Raw genomic sequence first — 24658 nt, forward strand, 5'->3', positions numbered from 1 at the left:
CACAAAACTACTATGATTGGTCCAAGCTTGTTCAGCGAAGTGAAAAGTAACATACACCACGTGACACCGCGGTGTGTGCCTTACACCAGCATTTGCCTGGACAGCAATTTCCCACGATTAAGAAAATTCCCGACAAACTTTAATACTCATTTAGTTTAAAGATATGGTTAAGAGTTAAAACAATATCTTACTTTTTTGTACTAATTATACCTGCACGCACTAAGACCCGCCCATTTTCATTCGGGTGTATTCCGTTCAGCATCCGTCCCGTTTTTTCGATGTCTATGGGTGTGAGGCGGCGCTGCGGTGGAGTAAAGGGTGGGGAGATGATGAGAGATGATATAACCCATAACCTGTGTTTGAGAACACTGTCCCCTCCCCCCATCCCACAGTAAACAATCAGAGGGCCAAATATGAACACAAAACATGCAAATAAATAAATGAAGTAATGTGCGGGATACATGTGTAACCAAGTATAAATGCACGATAAACAATAAATCTGGTCGGGCTTTTTTTTTTTTTTTTAAGTCTAAAAGTAACATATGCAACTAAGGCATGAATTAGCTTATTAGTTCTTGTAATACTGCATTTATTATCTTTAAACCTATTTATTTATTTACTTACGCGTTTCTTTCTACAGTGTGATAATGAGGGGAAGTCAGTGTTCTTTTAATTAATTAAGATTTGGCTGGTCAGAATGGTCCCGGTAGCCCCTACTTATAAATGTCAGAACTACACCAGTTTGTTTCAATCTTTCTTCATTGGCAGCTATTCATAGATTTGTAATCTTATTCTATAGCTTAATATTTCTATTGCAAATAAATGCTGCTCTTTAAATGACAGAAGTGCCAATGGTCTCTATAGTACAGCGTATTCATTTGGGAAAGGGCCACCCATAAAAATGTCACAGGCCCATGAGTCTCTGATATACTTGTCTTCTTGTCTCTCTGCCCTGGTTGCTGAAAACATGGCTTTCCATCACATGTAAATGTTTTAAAACATAAATATAAAAATAGACTTTTAATTTTTATAAAAATTAGAATATTTCAAACAATAAAATGTTTAATGCAGTTTGGACCTTTGATTTTAACGCTACCTTGAACAGAAGAACAAATTGTAGTGTACAAATAGCAAATATTTACTTATATTGTAGCATTTTTTCCTCCAGTGTATTCCTAAAAATAATTATTGTAGAATTCATTATCAAACATGACCATGAATGCAGTTCATGGCAAAATTCCCCAGTCAATCCTCAAATACAGCTGTATATTGAACAACACACCTTTCAAAAACATTAAAAACCTTAGTTTAAAACCAAAACATCACAGACAAGCATTTATATAGTTTATTCTAAGGAGGCTTGTTTATCCATAAATTAACCAAAGCTTGAATCAAATTTTGCAAAATACCTCTCCAGTTTTTTAGGAACCTGAAAGTGTAGCATCCCAACATTTAATGGGACTTCAGAAGTGTGATACTGAACACACGGGTAGTACTAACACAATGTACTGCAAAGTGGGTTGAGTGTGCTTGATCATTTGTCGATATGAATGTATGGATGAACAATTCTGAAAACTGCTGACAGGGAGGAACAGATGAAAGAAAAAAAACAACAACAACAGCCATTTGACCAGGCAGCAATCTAATGCAAAACAGGAAAAGGGAAATTTGAATGAGATGTTAAACAGAGTTCACAATGCACCTGAGCAGAGAAGGCATGTCTTACAGAATACATCCATCCATCATCAAGACACTCTCATTCACTCACAAGTTGCCAAACTGTATGGAAATGCAGACTGAACTTTCTCTGTGGCTTTGCACTAGGCATACGAAGCAAATCATTTCTTTATTTTCTCCTCTCCATCATTAGTGCAAATAGCTCTCCAGAATCTTCTACAGTATGTTACCCGGACATAAGAACGTTGATCAAAAAGAGAGTATTCATCTGTATTTATTATCTGAATAAATTCGAAGCTTCTTTAAAATGAAATGGGTCTGGTTCAATTAGTTGGATTGTTTTCCACTGCAAAATAAATTCTAAAAATTAAAATGCAGTTATGAAGAAAGTAAAGAAATATGTGACTCTTCTAAAAATCAGAAGATCGGCTCTACTGTCCAAGGCTTACAATCTCTTTCTCTAAGTGTGTAAGTGACAGGTTAATATTAGCAGTCTTTCACTTCCACTATTAAGTCAATACTTTTTTTATTCATCACACTCTTCTTCATCATCATCATCAAACTGGTCCCTTGAATCCAAATCATCCTCATCTTCAATCTGTGGGAAAAAAAGTCAAATCAGAACCAAGAATAAGAAGAAATGCAAGAAGCCAAAAAGACATTTGATGAATACAAAGCCAGTGAAACTATGTTCTGCATTGTTGGGAGGAATGTACCGTCTCTCCCAAGTCCTTGAGTCTCTGTTTCAGGCTCAGAATCTTCTGGTCCTGGTCAGCGAGTAGCATGAGAAGATCGTCCTGCTCCTTCTTAGACTCCTGCACCTCCTGCTGCAACTTGATCTTCTCTGCCTGCATGATGGCAGCTGTGCTCGTGGCTGAAGCATGTTCTTTCTCCATCAATTCCTTGCTCTCCAGAAGAGTTTTAACTTCCCCCTGAAAGACAGGGTAGGACAGAAAAAAAGAGTAAGTGTTAAATGGGAAATTATGGAAAGTGTAAAAGCACAAAGTAAGCAAACGAGTGAATGATGAAAAAAGGAAGGCGGCCATTCTTCTAGGGCAAGTCACCTTGAGCTTTTGTGTCTCTGCTGTCTGAGCAGAGAGTCTGCTCTCTAACTCTGCAATCTTCTCTGTGTAGACACCGTCTTCTCCTGGAACTGCAGCCTGAAAGAAAGACAATACTGAACTAATGAGCACAATCACAATCGTTCAAAAGTTTAAGGTCAGTTAGATTTATTTTTTATTTTTTAAAGAAATCATTGCTTTTATTCAGCGAGGTTGCATCAAAAGTGACCGTAAAGTTTTCAAATAAAAATCTTTTACATCAAATCTATGGCAATCCAGAAAAAAAAATTACTAATAATAAGAAATGTTTCTTGAGCACAAAATCAACATAGAATGATTTCTGAAGGATTGTGACACTGAAGACTGGAGTAACGATGCTAGAAATTTAGATTTGCCATCACAGAAATAAATTACATTTTAAAGTACCTTAAAACAGAAAATTTAGTGCAATTTGAAAATTTGAAAATAAATTTAGGCTACTTCAAATTTCAGGTGGTTTTTGTCCTGCCCCTTTCATTTCTGGATGATAGTATTCAATGGCCACGTACACACTACAAGTTTCAGGAGTGACAACCGCATTTAAATGCAGGAGTGAGTCCCATAAATTATTGCTCCATGTGTGTATGGAACAGCAGTCACTTCCGCATTTGTAACTATAGCAACATTTTGGCTTCTTGCAGGAGTGAAGAAGAATTTAGCCATTTGTCATGTGCCATTTTTTGGCTAAAGACTCTTTTTCTCCGTCGATTTTAACTGAACTACCGCTGATAGACGTGCTGTGTTGTGTTTCTGCTCGGGAGGCTGCTTTAGAGAGCGCTGTCTTGCAGTGTTGCCCCGTCCTCATATTTACAAGTGCTTTTAGGCATGTTGTTTGGTCTTAGCTCATAAATCTAGGCACTTTATGGAGTTAGTAAAGTGGTCTGTTGTAGATATGAGACATAATATTTTTTTTAGTGTTATAAAACAAAGCATTTGGGTGTTTTAGTGCTTGTCCTTGTTTGTAGTTGTTGTTTTTTTTTCTATGAAGATCTGGCAACACTGACACTTTACCGCAGGGTTCAAGAGCGCAGCTAGCCCCGGCCGTGTCAAAATGTGCTAAGGTTAAGATTTCTTTTCACTGTTATTTTCTTGCATCTCACATACAGACGAAGACACATTTCTGATGCACGTTTAAATACGTCATTAACAACTAGTTGTTCAGTTCCGTCCGTACACACTGCGTAGAATTTCTGTAAATGAAAGAATACCTGTATTTTTCGGGAGTTAATGCGGTTGTCACACCCGTATTTTAGTGAATTGTGTGTGTACAGAACACGATTAAGGAGTAAAAGGTGAACTGACAACCGAATTTAACTGTAGTGTGTACATGGCCAATGTGACACTGCAGAGGTGGCACAGATCCTGCCTCTGAAGTGGCATTTAGATGCATTTACAAATTAGAGCATTGAAAAATTAAATAATACTTTAAATATGAAATTAAAACTATTAGTAGATGGTGGTAAGTTCTTGTCTTAATGAGTAAATGAATCATTGACTCGTTCAAACAATCTGTTCAAAGCATATGATTCATTCAGAAATTCAGTCTTTATGAATGGATCACTGAAACACAGACTCATTCATGCCCTCTCAAGGCTTGTTTTTTGCAAAATGAGTGACACATTTACGATATGTTTGTAGATGATACATATCGCACATCCCTATGTACCTGACTGCTGCTCATGGCCTGAGGTGTCCCCTCTCTAAACTGTCTGGGTGCTGCACTGCTCTCAGTTGCCAATTTTATTTTGTTAATTATTATTTAGAAAATCAATTTTCATAATTTGGGAAGTGATTTGAATCATTAAAAATAGAATCACAGTGTTTCCCCTCCACTCCTAGTGGACTGATGAAAAAAGCCTGCCCATGATGACTCCACAAGACTGGATTTTACGATTCTTAGACTGAAATACAGGTGGTCTGTGGGAATGCTATCTGAAGCTGAGACTACAGTGTGGTGGACTGTACTGTCTGTACAGTTATTGGAACACACTTACTGTGGTCTCAGATCCTCTGAGTAGCTCCTGTCTTTCACTCTGTAGTTGTGTGATCTCTGCTTTCAGCAACTCCACCTCCTGCAATCAAACATTTAAAAAAAATTATTTTCAATTACGTTCAAAGTGTTTTGTATATAATATTAGCGTTTTGTATGTAATATATTGAAGGGAAAGGTTGGAATTTGACCTTTTGTAATTCTGTGACATCTGAAGTTGACCCCTCTGCTGATGGTACTCCCTCAGCTTTCTGTTGGGCAGAAACCAAATATACCACTACTGTTCAAACGTTTTGGGTCAGTACATTTTATATGAATTTACTATTCAAAGTATCACACAAAAAAATATTAAGCAGAACAACTTTTTTCAACATTGTAGTAAATGTTTCTTGGGCACCAAATCAGCATTTAAGATGATTTCTGAAGGATCAGGTGACACTAAAGATTTGCCAGAGAAATGGCTGCTGAAAATTCATCTTTACCATAGCATGAATAAATTACATTTTAATACATATTAAAATAGAAACAGTTATTTTAAATTGTAACAATCCTTTGTAACCATTTTACTGTATTTCTGATCAAATAAATGCAGACTTGGCGAGCATACGAGATTCATTGCAACAACATAATAATGATCCCGAGCTTCTGAATGATATTGTAAATGCTACTGTAAAAGGCTAAGATATTAGAATACCAATAGAAAATAAATTTCAATTTTGAATTTTTGAACACTCATACCAGGCTGGTTATTAGCGAGTCCTTTTCAGTCAGCTGTGTCTGCAGCAGCTGGTTTTGTATTTGCAGTTCCTCAAGTTGTTCTCGGAGTTGGCTCAGCTCCTCTGATTGCAGGCCGTTCACGTGTGCTGCCTCTGCCTGGCTACCTGTCTGCTGGTTCTCTTTACCTACAGAACGCGAAGAAAGAGTAGATCAGTTGTAACAGTAACTTCAACTAAAATACTGCAGAGACTACCGATATATTTCTGATATTTTCTCAGTACCTAGTTTGAGTTTGAGGATGTTGTACTGATCTTTGTGCTGCTGGATCTGAGAGAACTGCTGTGTTATGTTGTTCTGCAACTTTTCATTCTGGGAAGTCAGCAACGTTACGTGCTCCTTCAGCTCATTTATTTGAGAATCCTGCAATTAAATGAACAGAGGAGAAATGGAAAATTAATGTGTAATTTAAACAAATGTCTATTTTTCCTTTTAAAACCCTACAGAGGATAGATAAACCAGTGTTTAAGCAAGGGTAACCCACTTTCCTGCGGTCAGAAGTTGAATATGTTTAGTTATCCTTATGACAATTATAGCCCTATAATACTATAATCATATTAGCCATATTCTAAGCCAAATACATAAGGATTCACTTTTCTGGATTAAGATCCAGTAGGACTACCTATGGCAGCAATCAGAGCTATAAATAAATATAGAAAATATATATCAATTCTTCTTGGTCAGATTTGCACGCTTTTGAACATCATATTTGAAGTGGTCATTTCACAAAAGTTGCTCAAAGTGCATTGGCTGGATCACAACATAAATAATCATTTGAATTTAAGTGTATTGGCATATCAGTTTTATGGTAGGTACAGATAATAATCAAATATTCAATAAACAACATCTTATAAAAAGGAGAGACAATTATGTGCAACGACTACTTTTTACAAGACTCTTTACATGTACTTGTTATAAAAATTGTGTTTTTAGCTGGGAAATATATATATATATATTTTTTTTTTCAACAGAGCTTATGATTTTCATATAAAATAGACTGATGAGGTGTGCAAATTATTGTTGCTTCATGAATAACCCAAAAGAATTGAACATACTACATAGATTAAAATATCAATAGGACTACTTTGAAACCTTGCACAGACATAAATGTGAAAATGGAATATAGTTTGATGTATTTTTACCTGTTCTCTAATCAACCCTTTGTACTGGGTTACAATGCTGTCATGCTGTTCTAGTGTTTTCTTCACCTCTTCTTCTTTTTTCTCTTCCTCGCTTGACCTAAGCACCGCTTTTGTTATCATACCTATGAACAAATAAACAACCATTATGGAACCATTATGAAAAAAAAAAAAAAAAAACATTATGGATGAGATAAAAGGGTCATGTTGTGAGTAATCAAATTTTCTTTAAGGTTTAATTCAGAGAGGATCGAAGATATTAACAAAATGAACATTTTATGAAGCACATAATGTATCATAATGTTGAAGTCCGCTCTTCATTCTAAGGCAATACTGCCCCTGGACTCTTAAAGAAGTAATTCACCCAATAATGAAACTTTTTAACAATGGAATTTCAATGGGTCTGCATCACATTTAGACTTGATTTAACACAGTGCACTTGTGATCGGATCACTGACAGATGTTAATAACGAGGGAAAAGAGGTATTAGTTTGTGTTCAGGGTTCCAACACTGACCTTCCAACTCTTTAACAAGTTTGGTGAACTCATGATCAAACAGCATGTGTTCTGGGGCAGAAAAGGCTGGCTGAGGTTTCTGAGCAGCACGAGAATACAGTTCGTGTTTGGTTATAAAGCCCAGCTTCTCCACAAAATTTTCTTTTCCTATGCGCTTCTCAATCAACTGCTTCAGCTTTTCTCTGTGGAGAGGAAGAGAAAATGTTTTGTGAAACAGTGAGAGATAGGAGGCACAACTGATGGCATAGGGGCAAATGTTATAAGAAGGGCTGCCAATGGTAACATGTTAATTTATCAGATTAATTAGAAATATATGTCAGTAAGATTTTTTTGATGTTTTTCAAAAGAAGTTTCTTACGCTCACCAATGCTGCAATTGTTTCATCACAAATACAGCAAAAGCAGTAATATTGTGATAGTATTACAATACACAATAAAAATTGTATTTATTTATTCCTGTGATGGCAAAAAAAAAAACATTTTAAAGCAGCCATTACTCCAGTCTTCAGTGTCTAATATGGTGCTCAAATAACATGTTATTATCATGAATGTTGAGAACAGTTCTACTTCTGATTTTTTTTTACAAACATGTAAAACATGTTAAGCTTATATTTAAAGGGTTATTTCACCCAAAAATGAAAATTCTATCATTAATTACTCACCCTTATGTTGTTCTAAACCCGTAAGTCCTCCGTTCATCTTCGGAACACAAATTAAGAAACGTAGCAAGGACATCGGTAAAATAGTCCATGTGACATAAGAGGTTCAACAGTAATTTTACGAAGCTATGTGCGCAAAGCTATGTCCCCGAGTTACCGTCTTCTGCCATTTTGGAGAGTACCCCAGAACGTAATCCGCATTGGAGGGTCAGAGAGCTTTCAGATTCCATCAAAAATATCTTAATTTGTGTTCCGAAGATGAACGAAGGTCTTACGGGTTTGGAGCGACACGAGGGTGAGCAATTAATGAAAGAATTTTCATTTTTGAGTGAACTATCCCTTTAACACGAATTTGTCCAATTACCTAATTTTGTACCTAATTTTATACAATATAAGAATAATCATATCTGCTTTCTAAAAAAAAATTTTCTGTGTTCATGTAATGTTAATGTATTAGCACAATAACATTTAATTATATGAACATTAATTACCAATTAAAAGATTAATCATGATTTTAAATCAACTGACAGCCCCAGTTAAAATACAAAGAAATATGAATAAAAGAAAGTATGAGTGGAAATAAAGAAAAAGGGTAAAGTAAGAACATACTTTGTGTAATTCTCTAAGCTGTTGTCATTATAGTAGATACAAATGCCCAACAACAGAGCACACAGACCCTGAACCAGTCGCTCATCCTCACCCAGGTTTTCTGAGATTTGACCAGTCAGCTGAAAACTTAAGTTAAGGATAACACACAGAGCCTGTGACAAACGAGTATCTGTACTTTTAATGACGAGCCATCAGAATGGCTCACAGACAAGTCCACACTGGTTGTAGTCTAGTTTGCAAAGAATGAAAGATGTAATGTGGTTGCTCTAAATGTAATTCAACGACTAGCTGTAACCAGAACTGATCACCTTAAAGCCCATAGTCGCACTGTGAATTATTAACTAAGATTCAAGCTTTATCATCACTGTACAATGAGATTAGTCACTTTTTATATGTACATCAGCTTAATAAATCAGGTGTGTGCGTGTGGATTGAAGGATACAAAGGGAACATTGTCTTGATTGTGCAGGAAGTGCATGACAGCAATTGGACAGTTGCTGATCCAGGTGCAGAGCAACATGAGGAGGCCGACCTTCGTCTGCACCCTACTGCCCTGTACACAGAAACAAAAACACACAATTATAAGGTCTTAATCACACACTGCCATACATATTTATATTGAGATACACACATCTTTAACATCTAAGAAATGAGCAAATGAGTTAATAAAGAAACCACTGCAAGAAAGTCACATTACATTGTACAACATCTGTCATTTGTTAATAAAACTCATTTCAGACAATATTTCCAAGGTCCTCCAAATCATATTTGCTCATTTCTGTAGAAATACATTAAACAGCAAGACTGCAGAGGGTTGCTTTTTTGAGTTAGAAATGTGCAGAGCAGTTGGAGCCCATCTAACCCGTCTTTGACCTGTTTTGCAGTTGATTTTACAAAAAACTATTCAACAAAAAAAATCATTTACAGATAAAAAGAGAATTACAAATTGAAAAATGTTTGCTGTTAGAGGGTCAAATTATATTCAACATCTATGAGCTTAAGACTAAACAAAAGCAGTCAGAGAGAACTGAGTGTGTGTGCCATTTTGATTTTAAGTTATCAAAAACCCAATCCATGTTCTATCACAGCATATCTGCAATAAGTAACTGTGAATAACAGATGTGTTTTATTCAAAAGTCAAAGGACAAGGTTAAAGGCTTTCCAAGATTTGACAATTTTCTGTACTACCTACCAGCACACACACACTTTTAGTTAATTAGCTTTAGGCTAAAATACCATCAGGATAATCAAATTTTTTTTTTTTTAGATTAGGTCTATGACTTCCCATTAATAATACGTAAAGGTGTAAAATATAAGTTATGTGAAAAAACAGGAGAAGGAAACGTCAAACACAAGCCTCAAACTGAAACAGCCTCTACAGAAAAGACAAGAGTTGCATCCCAAATTATGTATTAATGCAGTATTATAATGCTACCATCTACTTTATGAATTTAAGAAGGGTAGTGTAACTCAAAAGGACCACTCAACATTTTTAGCACATGGAAGCATTCAACGTTTTTCAGTTGTAGATATTGATGTGCCTAATGAATGTTTAGCTTCTGCTCTTCTTAAAGAAAGCTGTGACTGAGTTTAAAAAGTGTTTTTAAAGTGTCTTTGTATTTTTAGTCGAAGAACTACATCATCCAGATATTCGTACACGCTACACTTTAACTGCATATTTCAGTGTTAACACACTTTAGGTCAATTCAAACTGCACAGACAAACGCCAACAAACACGTTGACTGTTGCATTTTTCATTTTATGAAAAATAACTCATGTTCACACTGCCCAACAAACTGCAACAGACACTGACAGGGGTAACACACTTAATTAAAAAAACCCAACAAACGTGTTTGTTGGCATTTGTCTGTGCGGTGTGAATTGTCCTTTACATGCATTACTTACACTACCGTTCAAAGGTTTGGTTTTAAACAACTTTGTTTTTGAACAGTCTCTTATGCTCAGCAATGCTGCATGTATTTGATCACTAAAGCCCTGTTCACACCAAGAACAACAACTATAAAGATAACGAGAAAGATACAGCTCTAAAAATCGTTCTCAATATTAAAGAATAGCAGAGTCCACACCACAACTATAACGATAAAGGCACAGAGAAACAATATCGTTGGAATCACTTTCAGAGCGATTTTTTCCAGCTGATGAACGATACAAACATTGACAGCCAATCAGAATCAATTCTGCTATAACGAGCTCGAGAATTTAAAGCGGCAGACGCGCGTGCGCTTAGAATAAACAGACGATATCCTTTGCTGGTGTGGACGCAAATATCGTTATCTTAATAGTTATCGTTCTTGGTGTGAACGGGGCTTAATACACTATCAAAAAATACACAGAAATATTGTGAAATATTATTAGAATTTAAGAGAATCAGTTCTGTTTCAGTATATTTAAAATGCTATTTAAAATTTACTCCAGTCTTCAACATTACACAATACTTCAGAAATCATTATAATATGCTGATTTGGTGTTTAATAAACATTTCTTCTCAAAAAAAAATGTTAAAAAGTTTTTTTGCTCAATAATTTCTACAAAATTGTAATATTTTCTCCAAAAGAACTGTATTTATTTGACAGATCAATTGAATGTGTCCTTGCTGAAAGTTTTATTTCCTTACAAAAGAACAAAAAGAAAAAAACTGGCCCTAACCTTTTGAATGGTATGCAATAATTTCGAGTTTGAAATGAAGCATGTACATTTCCATTCAAACACTATGCGATAGGTTTTATTGTTCAAAAGCTTCGTTCAGACTGTCAGCCCAAATCCGATTTTGTGCATATCCGGATGGAATCTGATTTGAATAACTGACTGTCTACACAGCATATCGTAACTGTTTATATCCGATTTGTGTGTATTGCTGTTACTGTTGTTTTTAGCGTAGTCATAACAGCGCAACGGCATTACCATAGAAACCAATGCACATTCAGTAAAAACGAAAGAGCGCTTATGGACACACAAATCGGATATGAACAGTTACGATATGCTGTGTGGATAGTCAGTTATTCAAATCCAATTCCATCCGGATAAGCACAAAATCGGATTTGGGCTGACAGTCTGAACGAGGTAATTGACGAGTTAATTGCTCAAAAACTGACACAAAATAATCAACATGTTCAGAAAAAAAAATTCACAAATAGCAAAACAGGAAAGGACTGGGCAGCAGAAAAAGCAATCAGAAAAATTAGTTTTGAATGAATATTTGCGGTCATAAACTCATTGGACTTGCAGCCACCTGAAAATGGGTGAATAACAGTACAGATTTCACAGATTGAGTCCGAAACATCTGTATCTTCCAGAACAAGCCCGAAAGACCAGAGCATGCGGTCAGCAGTTGAAAATCAAATGGTCAAAGCCAGGGCTGCCAGGGTCAGTAAGGGGACACAACAAACAGGGCAGAAACAGCAAACAGAAAAAACACAAAACACCTAATGAACCCCCAATGTGGAAAATGAGGCCAAGCCACACCATCACATTAAACTGTCCACACTGAAATACTCACCCTCCGGTTGAGCTTATCACCCTGCAAAAACCACAGCACATTTCATTTTGAAATTTAGTGACAACCACAAGCTACCATTCCCATACGAGTTCCCAGTGTCTCCAAAATGTGGGACACCTACCCCACACCTGTTGAAAAAACAGCTTAGACCGACCAGTATGAACTTGATGGTCCAGGCTTGTTTATGTTGGTTTGGTGCTGGTCTAGCCAGGGCCGTAACCGCCATAGAAATTAAGGGGGACAAGTCAATTAGAAATAGCCAAATTGTAACAAAGTGCGCTCATCAGTGTTTACTGTTAACAAAAACAGAGTGCAAATTCCAGTGTGACAAATCTTAATGGTGAAAGAGTGTGAGGTAAGATTTAAATAGCTAAATATTTGTGACCCTGGACCACAAAACCAGTCATAAGGGTCAGGTTTTTTTTTTTAAATTGAGATTTATACATCATCTGAAAGCGGAATACAACTATTTGAATATCTGGAATCTGGAAAAAAAAAAAATAAAAAAAATAATCAAAATCAAAATATTGAGAAAATCACCTATAAAGCTGTCCAAATGAAGTTCTTAGCAATGCATATTACTTTTTACGGCAGGAAATTTACAAAATATCTTCATGGAACATGATCTTTACTTAATATCCTAATGATTTTTGGCATAAAATAAAAATCAATAATTTTGAACCATACAATGTATTGCTGGCTATTGCTACAAATATATTCGTGCTACTTACGACTAGTTTTGTGGTCTAGGGTCACATTTACTATTTAACTGATAAGAAATGTTAATGACAAACAGTAATTACAGTAATACAAACTACTCAACCTTTTTGTCAAATTTAGCTTTGAATTGAAAATACATGCTGTCATTTATGTGATTCGTGTAATTTTTTTTAAATGAATGTGACGAGACAGGAAGGCATTGTTTGTGTGTATACAAATAAGACAAATGGTGCATTTTTAAAAAATATTATGGTTCAAATTAGTGTCTTTACCAAAAGAATTGTATTCTTGTCCCCTGAATCCATGTAATTTTTTTATCTATTTAATGAATTTAAATTAAAAGAACATTACCATTGGACTCTTTTTAAAAGACCCTCAAAGAAAATGGTCCCCCCCAAAGTTCAAGACATAGTTATGGCCTTGGGTTTAGCCGTGTAGCCATGCTGCTAGTTGAAAAGGTGGATTTGACAGTTAGCCTGAGAACAAACTAGCACATCAGCACCCCATGCAGTAGACCAGCAACCAATACACAACAGTCTAGTCTTTTCAACAGTGAGTGTCTGAAAAAAGTGGATACGGTAGAATTACTGAGGTAAAAAATTAAACCTAAAAATTAGTTTTAATACCCTTGACTAAAGTCCACAAGCTCAGAGCCTTAAACCCAAAATGTCGACAAAACAGCCATGGATTCCAACACACACTGCCACATTTTGAAGTTGAGAGAGGGTACCTGAGACAGGATGTTGGTGCACTGCTGGAGAAGGGAAACGGGTGGCTTGCCGAGACTGGTGGCCAATTGTACCCGTAGCAGCTGTTCTTTCTGAGTGAGGTTATCCTGCAGCGCATGAGCCAGAGCCACAGCGGCACACCAGTTTGACAGAGAGTCCGCTGAGAACAGACCTCCACACAATAACTGTCCCGCTGAGATGGAGTTAGCTGAGGGATAGAGAGACATGACATGGGTCATAAAATGTACACAAATGACAAGGGGGAAAAAAATGATTTTGAATGTAAAAGTTTGATTAGTGAAATCAAATATTTAAACTGTGAAAAACAAACAAAATAACCGTCTGAAAAATAACCACCAAAGTTATTTAAGTTAGTTAAATTATAGTATAAGTTTACAAAGAAAATAGCACAGCTACATTGGGACACAGTTTTTGGACAGAAATTGTCCTCCTACTGTTCCCATGTATAAAACATAACCAACTGAAGTCAAATGATGCATGAATAGTCGACACTAAGACATCCATTAATGGCAGAACTAGTCAGGGCAACCCTTACCATCTATAGTGGAGGGCAGCAGTGTGGCTACAATCTCCCCCTGTCCTTTATGGTTCTTGTACAGGAAGCATTGGAAGCAGTAAAGTACAGCACAGCGGAGAACAAACGGCTGTCTCTCGTTCACCATCGACATTAGAAGAACCACAATCGCAGGCCTGGAGGAAACAGCCAATATGTTCATATTACCAACTCTTCCTTTTTCGGTTACTGTTTCAATAAACAGTGCTAAGGACAAACCAGACCTTGGTGGATTGGATGGTGCGTTAACTGATGCAAAGTAGTCCTGATTCACTTCAGAGCCACGTATGACTTCTGACACAGTATTGATGGTCTGCACAAGAAAGACAAATAGAAAATACTTTAAACTTTTCAGTTGGTACATCACTGGTACAGTGATATTCAGTTCTTTTTAATTGTATCAAATAAGTAAAAAGCGGCAGTTGTGTGTACATGGTGAAATACTGCACTTTTTTAACTGAATGCTGCACAGTTAGGGGTAATGTTTTTGACAGTTTTGCTAATATCTTGTATCATTTTCAGTATCTCGCAGGTGAGCACTGCATTTTTATAACGCTGTTTCAGTTGAAATTAGTTACACTGAGACACTGCATTCTTTTTTCTTTTCCACTACTCGTGCCTCGCAATTTTAAATGCAAAAACATGTACTGTGTGAACGACCCCTTACTTTGTAAGTGCTTAATAGGGATCCATTTCTTTGAACAGTGGTTTCACTATCTGATGTATGTACACTGGTTGCTATAGTAATGACACGGGTGATGATAAGAGTAGACAGAAAACAAAATTTTGCCTCATGTCATCTCATGGCAGCTCATGAGGTGCATGAGAGAACATAGGCGAAGCAGGAAACATTACTGGTGTCTGCACACCCACATTTATATCCTACTGCACACTGAACAACAAAAATGAACAGACTTGAAATTATTCTAATTTCAATGCAGCTTCAAAAGACTCTACACAAACCCAGCCGAGGAATAAAGGATCTCATCTAGCGAAATATTCAGCCATTTTCTAAAAATCAACCTCAAAAACAGTTTTTTTGCCCTACCCTACCTTTTTGAACCGCAGCGAAAAACTAACCATGCATGGCCTTTCCATCATGATTATGTAACGCGTGTAATCCTGCATGGACATCACAGATCAAATGCAAGATGAGCATTTGTGGTTAAAAAGTATATACATTTTTATTTCTTTTATAAAATGACCAATCGTTTTACTAGATGCTATCCTTATTCCTTGGCTGGGATCGTGTAGAAGCTGCACTGAAACTGAACCTTGTGCCTTTGGACCTTCAACCCATTGGCTCCCATTGAAGTCCACTATATGGGATTAAAATCCTGGAATGTTTTCCTCAAAAACCTTAAAGGGTTAGTTCACCCAAAAATGAAAATTCTGTCATTAATTACTCACCCTTATGTTGTTCTAAACCCGTAAGACCTCAGTTCATCTTCGCAACACAAATTAAGATAGTTTTGATGAATTCTAAGAGCTGTCTGACCCTCCCATAGCAGTTGGGGGTTCGGTGCCTTGCTCAAGGGTCTCACCTCAGTCGTGGCATTGAAGGTGGAGAGAGTTGCTGGTTATTCACTCCCCCCACCTACAATGGGGACCTTCAGGTTACAGGTCCGACTCTCTAACCATTAGGCCACGACTGCCCCCAACGTAGCAAGGACATTAGTAAAATAATCCATGTGACATCAGGGGTTCAACAGTAATTTTACGAAGCTACGAGAATACTTTTTGTGCGCAAAGAAAATAAAAATAACTACTTTATTCAACAATTTGTCACTCTGGAGCCATTTTGGAGAGTATCCACTGAACGTAAACAACGTATGATGTTCTGTGTCAGGTGCGCCACACGGATACATTTTCTACATTGTTTGGCTCCAGATGACGCGGAGGAGATGAATTGCTGAATAAAGTCTTTTTTTTTTTTCTTTCTTTGTGCACAAAAAATATTCTCGTAGCTTCGTAAATGGATTGTCACATGGATTATTTTACAGATGTCCTTGCTACATTTCTGGACCTTGATCGTGGTAATTACATTGCTGTCTATGGAGGGTCAGAGAGCTCTCAGAATGCATCAAAAATATCTTAATTTGTGTTCCGAAGATGAACGGAGGTCTTACGGGTTTGGAACGACATGAGGAAGAGTAATTAATGACAGAATTTTCAGTTTTTGGTGAACTATCCCTTTAATTTCTTTGCGACTAAAGAAAGAAAGACATGAACATCTTGGATGACATGGGGGTGAGTACATTATCAGGAAATTTTTCTGGAAGTGAACTAATCCTTTAAGATTGAAACTGATTGATCTGAATGGATTTGGGCAGTTAAATTGAAAGTACTGTTCAAAACTCTCTACATGTAACTAAATATTGTGGTAGGTGACCAAATAATGTCCACTGTTAGATTTCACTTGCCAGTGATTGAGTTAGAGGCTAAAAAGTTTAGCACAGATATATTTTCGCTTGCCTACACTACACTCTGACTAAGTGCTTGAGAGTTTCACGCTCTTTCTTTTCAGTGCACGATTCCTATTGATATCAACAGAAGCACAGCAGTATTCTGAAGCATTGTAAACTTTGAAAATAAGGTGCCACTGCTGACAGCAATCTGACCTCTGTGAGGATGTCTGCAGGAACACCTGTGGCCATGAGGATGGTGCAGAGCTGCTGGAGGAGACCACACTGGAACATGGCCTTCTGACAGCTGGAGGTGGCCCCTGGAGAGTTCACTGGAGAAACCATCACTCGTACCAGCTACAAAGACAAAACACAACTAGAGATTTTAACTTCTCTTCACATAACAAAACAATGCTTGTTGACAGTTGTTTCTATGAATTTTTTTGGAATATGAAAGAATCATTAGCTGGTACAGGTAAATAACTAGAAGAACATCAAAGTGCAGTAAACAGTAAAGCTATTTTGTGTTAAAAAAAAAACTAAAAAACACTGCATTTATGATTATGTAAATGAATTGAAATAATATGATGACATATAACAGGTTGCAAGATAAAGCAGCATAACAGACTGCTTTTATACAAGTCAAATAAATGGAAGCAAAAGACACCAGATCCATCATACACTCAAGTTTCCAATAGCCATGCCTGCTCTTATATTAAAAATAAGGTGGGTAATATTGTAAAATAATATAATAAAATAAAAACAAAAACACTAATAAATAATAACATTTGTTATCATTATTATTAATATAACTAGAACTATTCAAGTAATCTTCATAAAAACTAAATTCACAGTAAATGTTTTAATTCCACAATAAATCTTATTGTAGCTAGTAAGTATTGTAATACTAATCACAACATATTAAATGGATTCTTCATATCAGACCTGTAGCATTAGATGGAGGTTGGTGACCTTCTGTGCCGACCAGCCAGAGTTGTCATCCCCCACTTCAAACCACGGCTTCATCTTTTGTATATAGGAGCCTTCTTTAAAAAAATTCTGGTTGGAGCTATTGTTCTTCAAGAGGTTGAGCAACAATAAGAGACAGTCCTCCACCACAATACCTGTGAGGTGAAGATGTAGATGAATTCACAATCTTTGAAAATTCAGGGTGGAAATTCATTTTCTATTTTAAAAATGAAAAGTGTCTGTTAACTGTATACCTCCGTCACTTGAACCCTCCTCTATGATAATTTCAAGAAGTCTCTCAAATGCATTTTCAAAAGCCACAATTTTCTGTATAGCAGTGTTGCCTTTGGTTAGCTGCTGCAACAGCAGGAGACCCTTAATGGGGGGGAAAGTACAATGGTTTAATTTAACTTTAAATAAAGACTTCCTCTATGAACATTCATGTTAATGTAGAGCGATAACACTTACGTCATTACGGATAACTTCTCTGGAGTCAGCAAGTAGATCCATTAACCTGGACACTCCTATCGAGTGTGAAAACACAACAACATTAGAAACCAGAGGATTTTATGGATTCTAGAAAAGAATCCATACAGCTTTAAATAATGATAATGTTGAACTCTGAGCAAAAGTCACCACAGATATTGACCTGTGAGAGTAAAATGAAAAAATATTTATCCTCCAAATTTCAAATGGCCAAAGCATTGGGTTGTGAATATCCCAACCGACCCAGTGGGTCTATACATATTTTGTTTTAAATGTTTTTGCAAAATGTTCACCAAGGCTGCAATCATTTGATCATAAACACAGTAAATCAGTAACATTATGAAATATTGTTAAAATAAAATACTGTTTTCCATTTTAATACATTTTAAAATATAATTTATTCCTGTGATGACAAAGCTGAATTTTCAGCAGTCTTCAGTGTCACACGATCCTTCAGAAACCATTCTAATATGCTGATTTGGTGCTCAAGAAACATTTTTTCCTATTTTTTTTTTCAGGATTATTTGAAGAAGAGAAAGTTTTAAAAGAACAGCATTTATTTAAAATACATTATTACAAAATAATCTAGAAGTCTTTACTGTCAATTTTGTACATCCTTGCCTAATAAAAGTATTTATTTTGCTGCATATTAGTCTTTAACCACTAAACCTATAGTCACCACAAGCCACATATAAACAGCTATTGTGGCTGCTTAGATTTTTGGGAGTGGCATTTATTCAAGGATTAACTGAACAAAAGGGTGCTGGAGTTGTCACATTGTTCGCTTTAAGTATATATTGGTTGTTACACTGCAAGCAAGCAGTGCAATACCTAACAAATCTAAAATCATTTCAAATGACCACTAATGCTTTGGTTCTAAAACTTCTTTAGGTATCAGGAGATGTTTTTTTAAAATGGTTAGTTCACCCAATAATTACAGTCAGCAGAGTCTAACGTTGTGTTCAGAAATAAAGTCAGTGAGAGTGAGTAAATAAAGACAAAATTTTTGGGTGAATTATCTCTTTAAGTACTCATTTTCAGGGTACCAATGTGAACCTTGTGTGAACAGCACCTGCACCATTGGCTTCTGAATCCTGACTTGCCACTGCATTCTTGCACCCTATTATTTGGTGCCCTGCTTTTTGTTTCATGTGTTTTCTATATACAACCAAGTCGAGTTTATATTTTTAATGAAATTTTGGTAGTCTATTGGATCACGCTGGTTTGTAGTACTTCATTTTGTAGATATCTCAGCTAATTTATAATTTCATATTCAGAGTTATAAAGCACATTATGTTGGCTAAATGTGTCAAATTCATAACACATACACTCCAATTCAAACATCATATTTTTCAAAGAAGTCTCTTATGCTCATCAAGGCTGTATGTATTTTAACAAAATTACGGTAAAAAACGTAAAACCGTGAAATATTATTACAATTTAAAAGAACTGCTTTCTATTTTACATGACTCGCATGATTCTTCAGAAACCTTTCTAATATCCTGATTTAGTGGGGTTTTTTACCAGGATTCTATGATGAATAGATTTTATTTGAAGCAGAAATCCTTTGTAATATTATAAATGTGTTTACTGACAATTAAAAAATACTGACATACGTTGGCACGGTAATGTATTTTATGCACTGTATATGAAATGTGATCAAATATTCACTGTACATAAGTCATTTATTATTTGAAAATTTCTTTCAAAAAGCATGTAATTATCAGTGTTTTCAAACAAAAGCAGACCACTGGTACCAGCAAATAGTTCTAAACAATCAGACACGCTAATTTTGCAATGATGCTTTCCTAATTACAAGAGAAAAGGAAATTTTTGGACTAACCCATTGGGCTGACAAGGATGATACCTTGGACCTGAGCACACTGGCTTTTCAAAAGTGCAGTTAGGAGCTTAACACCTGGCCAGCGGACATGGAAGTCAAACTCCTACCGCAGGCAAAACGGTCAAACAACATCAGGAATATGTTATAGAAATATGGTAAGCAACGAGACAACAAAAGTATAGTTAGCAGATGAAATATCAGTCCTAGCTTACCTCCAACAGTGTGAGGAGAAGTGTGATATTATCTGGGTCCTGGATGAACTTGTCAGTGAACTGAGCTCCCATATCATCCTCCTGCTTTTGCTGGTTCTCCTCTGAAAGAGAAAATGAGAAGCAGAGAAACTTATTCTTTGTGGGGTTTTTTTTACTTTTCTTTGATTACTTTAATGCTAAAAAATCCAGGAGAAAAAAAAAAAAAAGGAAACGGATATCAAAACTAATACTAGGAAAAAGGAGATTCAGTGTGCTGCTAAATATGATCAAACAAAATTGTTTTCGGTACATATGTTATCAAGACTTCAGATGGAAGAGCAGTGGAACATGTCTGCTGACAAGAAGTGTATTAATACAAAGAGAGAGAGAAAAAAGCACATCAACCCACAGGTTAGTAAACTGGAGAAAATAAAATAAAATAAACAAAACCACACACCAGTTAAAGCTTAACCTCTTCCACACAGAGAAAAATGTATTACACTTAATGATATTAGGACAAAGCAAGGACAAGGACATAGCTTGAGAAGTGCAGTTCTCTTTCCTGTTTCCAATAGAAATTTGATTTGGGGGTCTTTTGTCTATTCTTACAATTTAATTATCATTAACTTGGAAGTCCACTAACAACTAAACCATGTAATCAGTGCAGTAGCTCAACCTTTGATTGAGCTGAACATAAGGAACAAACGCCTGCTACCAAATCTTAAGCAGCTAAATTAATATATTGATCAAAAGAAATTTTAGGTTTTGGATGATTTTCTAATCTCCCAACCAGCAGCATTTGTTAAATGTTTTCAATTTAACTGAACATCTGTTAGAACCAGAAACCATTACACTGTTATATGCAAAATGCCTAAATGTTGCCGTTTTATGGAATTGGGACACTGTGAAATTCCCAGAGTATCAAATGCATAGTGGAGGTATTCTGCAGGGATTTCAAAGCATGGATGGGCTAGCGGTTAGACAGCATCATGCACAAAAAAGTGCTTTACCTTCAGAATCATCTGGTCGATTAAACATGGAAAGAAAAAGGAGGACGATCAGATATGCAATATTTCCCTGCTCATCAAACATAAACTGCAAGAGGGAGACTAGTAACAGACTGAAACAAGGTTTAAGGACTGTAAGAACAATTTAAAGGAAAACAATTCATTTGGAATCAAAGAATAAGACTTGAATTAGCCCAAGATGCTTTATGGACATTGAAACAAATCAATTAAAATCCCAACATGTCAATATACGAACCAGACAAAATAAAGAATATAACATACCTGGTTCCTCCTCTTCGTCACTGCAAACAATATTGTACAAAGTGTCCAAAGCGTAACCAAGGATTTCAGTGTCTGTCCTGTTTCAAATAATCACCAAAGACAAGTCATACTATGAGGCAAATGTCTTTACAGTGAATGTTATATTTTTGACCAAAGTTTGAAACATACCGGTCAGTCTGTAGTATACGAACCAAATGGTCCATAGCCATTGTGCCAACCTCCATACGGTATTTCTGTAATCAAAACATCTACTTGACACATGTTCTTATATATTTCTGTCAATACAGAAATTTCTTTTCTGAGACAAAAGTGCTTTAGAGGTGTAGGAGGAAGCATTTTACGGCAAAAAAAAAAAAAAGATTAAATAAATCAAAATCTCACATCGCTTTAAGGCACGTTTGTGAAATATAAATCATTCTGTGAGATTTACGCAGCATGTACTGTAGTCCTTCTATTTTGAAATTCCAGTTACTGTAATATGCATTACGAGCAGTGCCCAATGTATATAGACTTATACAACAGTTAACTATGGTCTCGAGTCCCGACCTCTAATTGATTAAATACATAATTAAATTAAAACATCACCACAATTTAAAATGACTGTTTTCCATTTCAATTTATCTTAAATTGCAATGAATTCCAGTGATGACAGAGCTGAATTTTCAGCAGCCATTACCCCAGTCTTGTGCCACATGATCCTTCAGATTTCATTTTAGTATGCCGATTTGCTGCTTAATAAACATTTCTTCTAATTATCAATGTTAAAAACAGATGTGCTGCCTGATATTTTTTGTTGAAACCATGATACATTTTATCAGGGGTCTCTGATGAATACAAAGTTCAAAATGACAGCATTTATTGGACAATCCTTAATGCAACCTTGCTGTTTCAAAGTATTTAATTTACTACCTTACTAAAACTTTTACCCAAACTTTAAACGGCAGTGTACTAGTACAGCACCCATAATACTTCAATTACTAACATCCACATGAAAAGCATTAATTGCTGGTCACCTTGGAAAGAGATTTGAGGGCACGGACAGCATCTCTTCGATCCTCCAACAGGGTGGATGAAGCCACTCGGTCACACAATTTTTGAATCTGACAATGAACAGACAGACACATGAGAACAGTTTGTGAATACCTTGACATTGCATGGGATAAAGTGAAGTCAAATTATCCATACATAAAAAAACTACTATTAACACACCAAACACACAGTCTAATTGAACATATGTCATTCAAACTTACTTTACATCAAGGTAGCACAGACATAAACACTGCCTGATTTGGAAGTGTCATTTGGAAACGTTTTAAAATCCTGATTCATAAGCTTTCGTATTTACACACACACACACACACACACACACACACACACACACACACACACACACACAACTGCTGATCTGTTCAGCCTTATGTAATGTTTGTCATTGACTCGATAAGCAGGTGCTTTCAGTTGTTTATAAAATGCATTAATTTTTATTTGTTCACACATATGTTTATTTGTTTATGCAGTAAATAGACTCACTGTTTCTGCTCCAGTCGGCTGTTGGCCTGTTGGATGCCTTCCCACTACTTCCCAGATGTAATTCATCCTGCTATGTGTCCGCTTTAGCTAGTATTGTAAACGTCGATGTTGAGACAGATTAAACGTCTGTTAAAGTAAAGAGAATTTCCAGGACAGACAGACAGTAAATGTCATTAAAAACAGCAGCTGCCTGATGTTGATCTCTCAACACAACAGCACCCAGCCCGGAACTGACTCGGAGGCGCATGCGCACAGACGTGGCGATACGTGGCTGACCAAAGCGTCAATGACGGTCTTTTAAAGACACAGTTACACATAAACACCATGGTGGGCAACTATATTGTATAAATTCATTCATTGACCAGCTTATTTTCATGTGTAGTAGCTTTTCAAATAATAATATTAATAACATTTAAATTAATAATAATAATAATAAAAACTAAAACAATTGCTTGTAGACCTCGTGGTTCTGTGGTGTAATACTTAACGTAGAAGTTAAGATAACGGCCCGGTTTCACAAACGAGGCTTAGTTTAAACCAGGACTAGGCCTAAGTTAAATGAAGATATTTAAGCAACTTTTACAAAAATGCCTTAGAAGAAAACATTAAAGTGTGCATCTTGACACAGAACAATGACACTGACATATTTGTAAGGGATAATCAACGGCTAACGTTAGCTGTGCATTAAACGATTTGAATGCAAGACGTGGAGGCGAAGAACCACCCGACGCGCAGCGGAGTGCATTCAAATCGTTTAATGCACAGCTAGCCGTTGATTATCACGTCATTTGCCAGCATTCACATATTAAAGATGTTAATAATATTTGCGCTGCAATATTTGACCGGAACAATAAAAATTACGGTTATTTTCGTCTGTATTACTATTCAACTGTAACTGTATGTTACTATGGTTACCACTGTAGCACATTAATATAGAACGTGATTAAACTGGCCTGGAACTACCTGTGCAGTTCAACGAATTTAATCAACACCTGCCAGCCAATCAGAATCGAGTATTCAGACAGACCATGGCATAATAAGATATGCCAGAGCAAGATATTTTCAGTTGAGACAGCTCAAACATACATTTTAGCCTGGGACTAGCTTAAGCCTTGTCTGTGACACTGGGGGGATATGATTTATTTCATTTAAGAATTTCATGAATAGACGGTTTCAACGGCAACAACATAAATAAACCTTACTGCGCATGCGCGCTTTTGTGGCCCTAATTTAACTTCCGGTAGACATCCAAATACAATCAGTAACAACAGCTAAGTCCCTCTAGAGTAGATTATGTTTTGATAACAAGCAAAATATGTTTGCTGCGTAAATCAGACGGACTGAGATGCAGCGATAACTACTTGTACGGACTTTTTAAAAATGCAAATTTATTCTCTGCCAGCAGGAGGCGCTTTAAAGCGGGAGAACTAGAGGTTTTCCCGGAAACGGCTGTTGGGCTGTACGTTACACAAAGCAGCGCTGAGCTTACAAACGCTGCTTTATCAGGCATATAACTAGATTAAATGAAAATGACATCGAACATTTTCTAAAGACAGTTGTCCTTCAGAAATACAGTGATATAAAACACCTGCACCTCGTTTTGATTTTAAACGTGCATTACGTGCTCATATTCAACGAAGCAAGAAAATCGGTCAGTTTTGATATTGTAGCGGGTTGCCACAAATAAATATATGTACAGCACATCCCACAGCACAACAACCTGAGCCCAACTTCATTACTCATCACCTTAACTTTAACTGTGTTTGTAGCCGGCGCCACTAACAAGACCGATAAACAAACACAGACCGGAAGTTAACTTCGGTCCAGGCGCGTGCGCCCGATGAAACCGTCTATTGTAGCTCCCTGGAGTTTGTCTCTGCTTGTAAATTGATTCACTGCAAAAAAAATAATAAAAAAATAAATGCAAATAAAAAAAGCCATGC

At 36.3% G+C, this 24658-nt stretch overlaps 1 protein-coding gene across 4 annotated transcripts; it reads right to left on the minus strand.

The window, feature by feature from the left end:
• Positions 1–1331: 1331 nt before the first annotated feature.
• On the minus strand, positions 1332–23006 carry uso1 (USO1 vesicle transport factor). 4 transcript variants are annotated; one of them, XM_058778380.1, is made up of 26 exons: positions 22716–23006; positions 22199–22285; positions 21354–21418; positions 21186–21262; positions 20907–20918; positions 19918–20018; positions 19706–19808; positions 17845–17900; positions 17631–17751; positions 17353–17531; positions 16624–16764; positions 14227–14315; positions 13985–14139; positions 13431–13636; positions 11981–12001; positions 8906–9016; positions 8464–8582; positions 7197–7378; positions 6684–6805; positions 5766–5904; positions 5506–5669; positions 4959–5018; positions 4772–4849; positions 2742–2837; positions 2394–2609; positions 1332–2275 (listed from the first exon to the last, which is right to left on the minus strand). In XM_058778380.1, the coding sequence occupies exons 1-26, from the start codon at positions 22779–22781 to the stop codon at positions 2204–2206; spliced, it is 2838 nt and encodes a 945-aa protein (XP_058634363.1). In that variant the 5' UTR covers positions 22782–23006; the 3' UTR covers positions 1332–2203. The 4 variants fall into 4 exon arrangements, with proteins under 4 accessions (XP_058634363.1, XP_058634446.1, XP_058634532.1 ...); XM_058778463.1 differs by lacking the exon at positions 20907–20918 and having other exon boundaries at positions 22716–23005; XM_058778549.1 differs by lacking the exon at positions 11981–12001 and having other exon boundaries at positions 22716–23004.
• Positions 23007–24658: the final 1652 nt, after the last annotated feature.

The sequence above is a fragment of the Onychostoma macrolepis genome, chromosome 01, assembly GCF_012432095.1.
Source record: "Onychostoma macrolepis isolate SWU-2019 chromosome 01, ASM1243209v1, whole genome shotgun sequence".
Taxonomy (NCBI): Eukaryota; Metazoa; Chordata; class Actinopteri; order Cypriniformes; family Cyprinidae; genus Onychostoma; species Onychostoma macrolepis.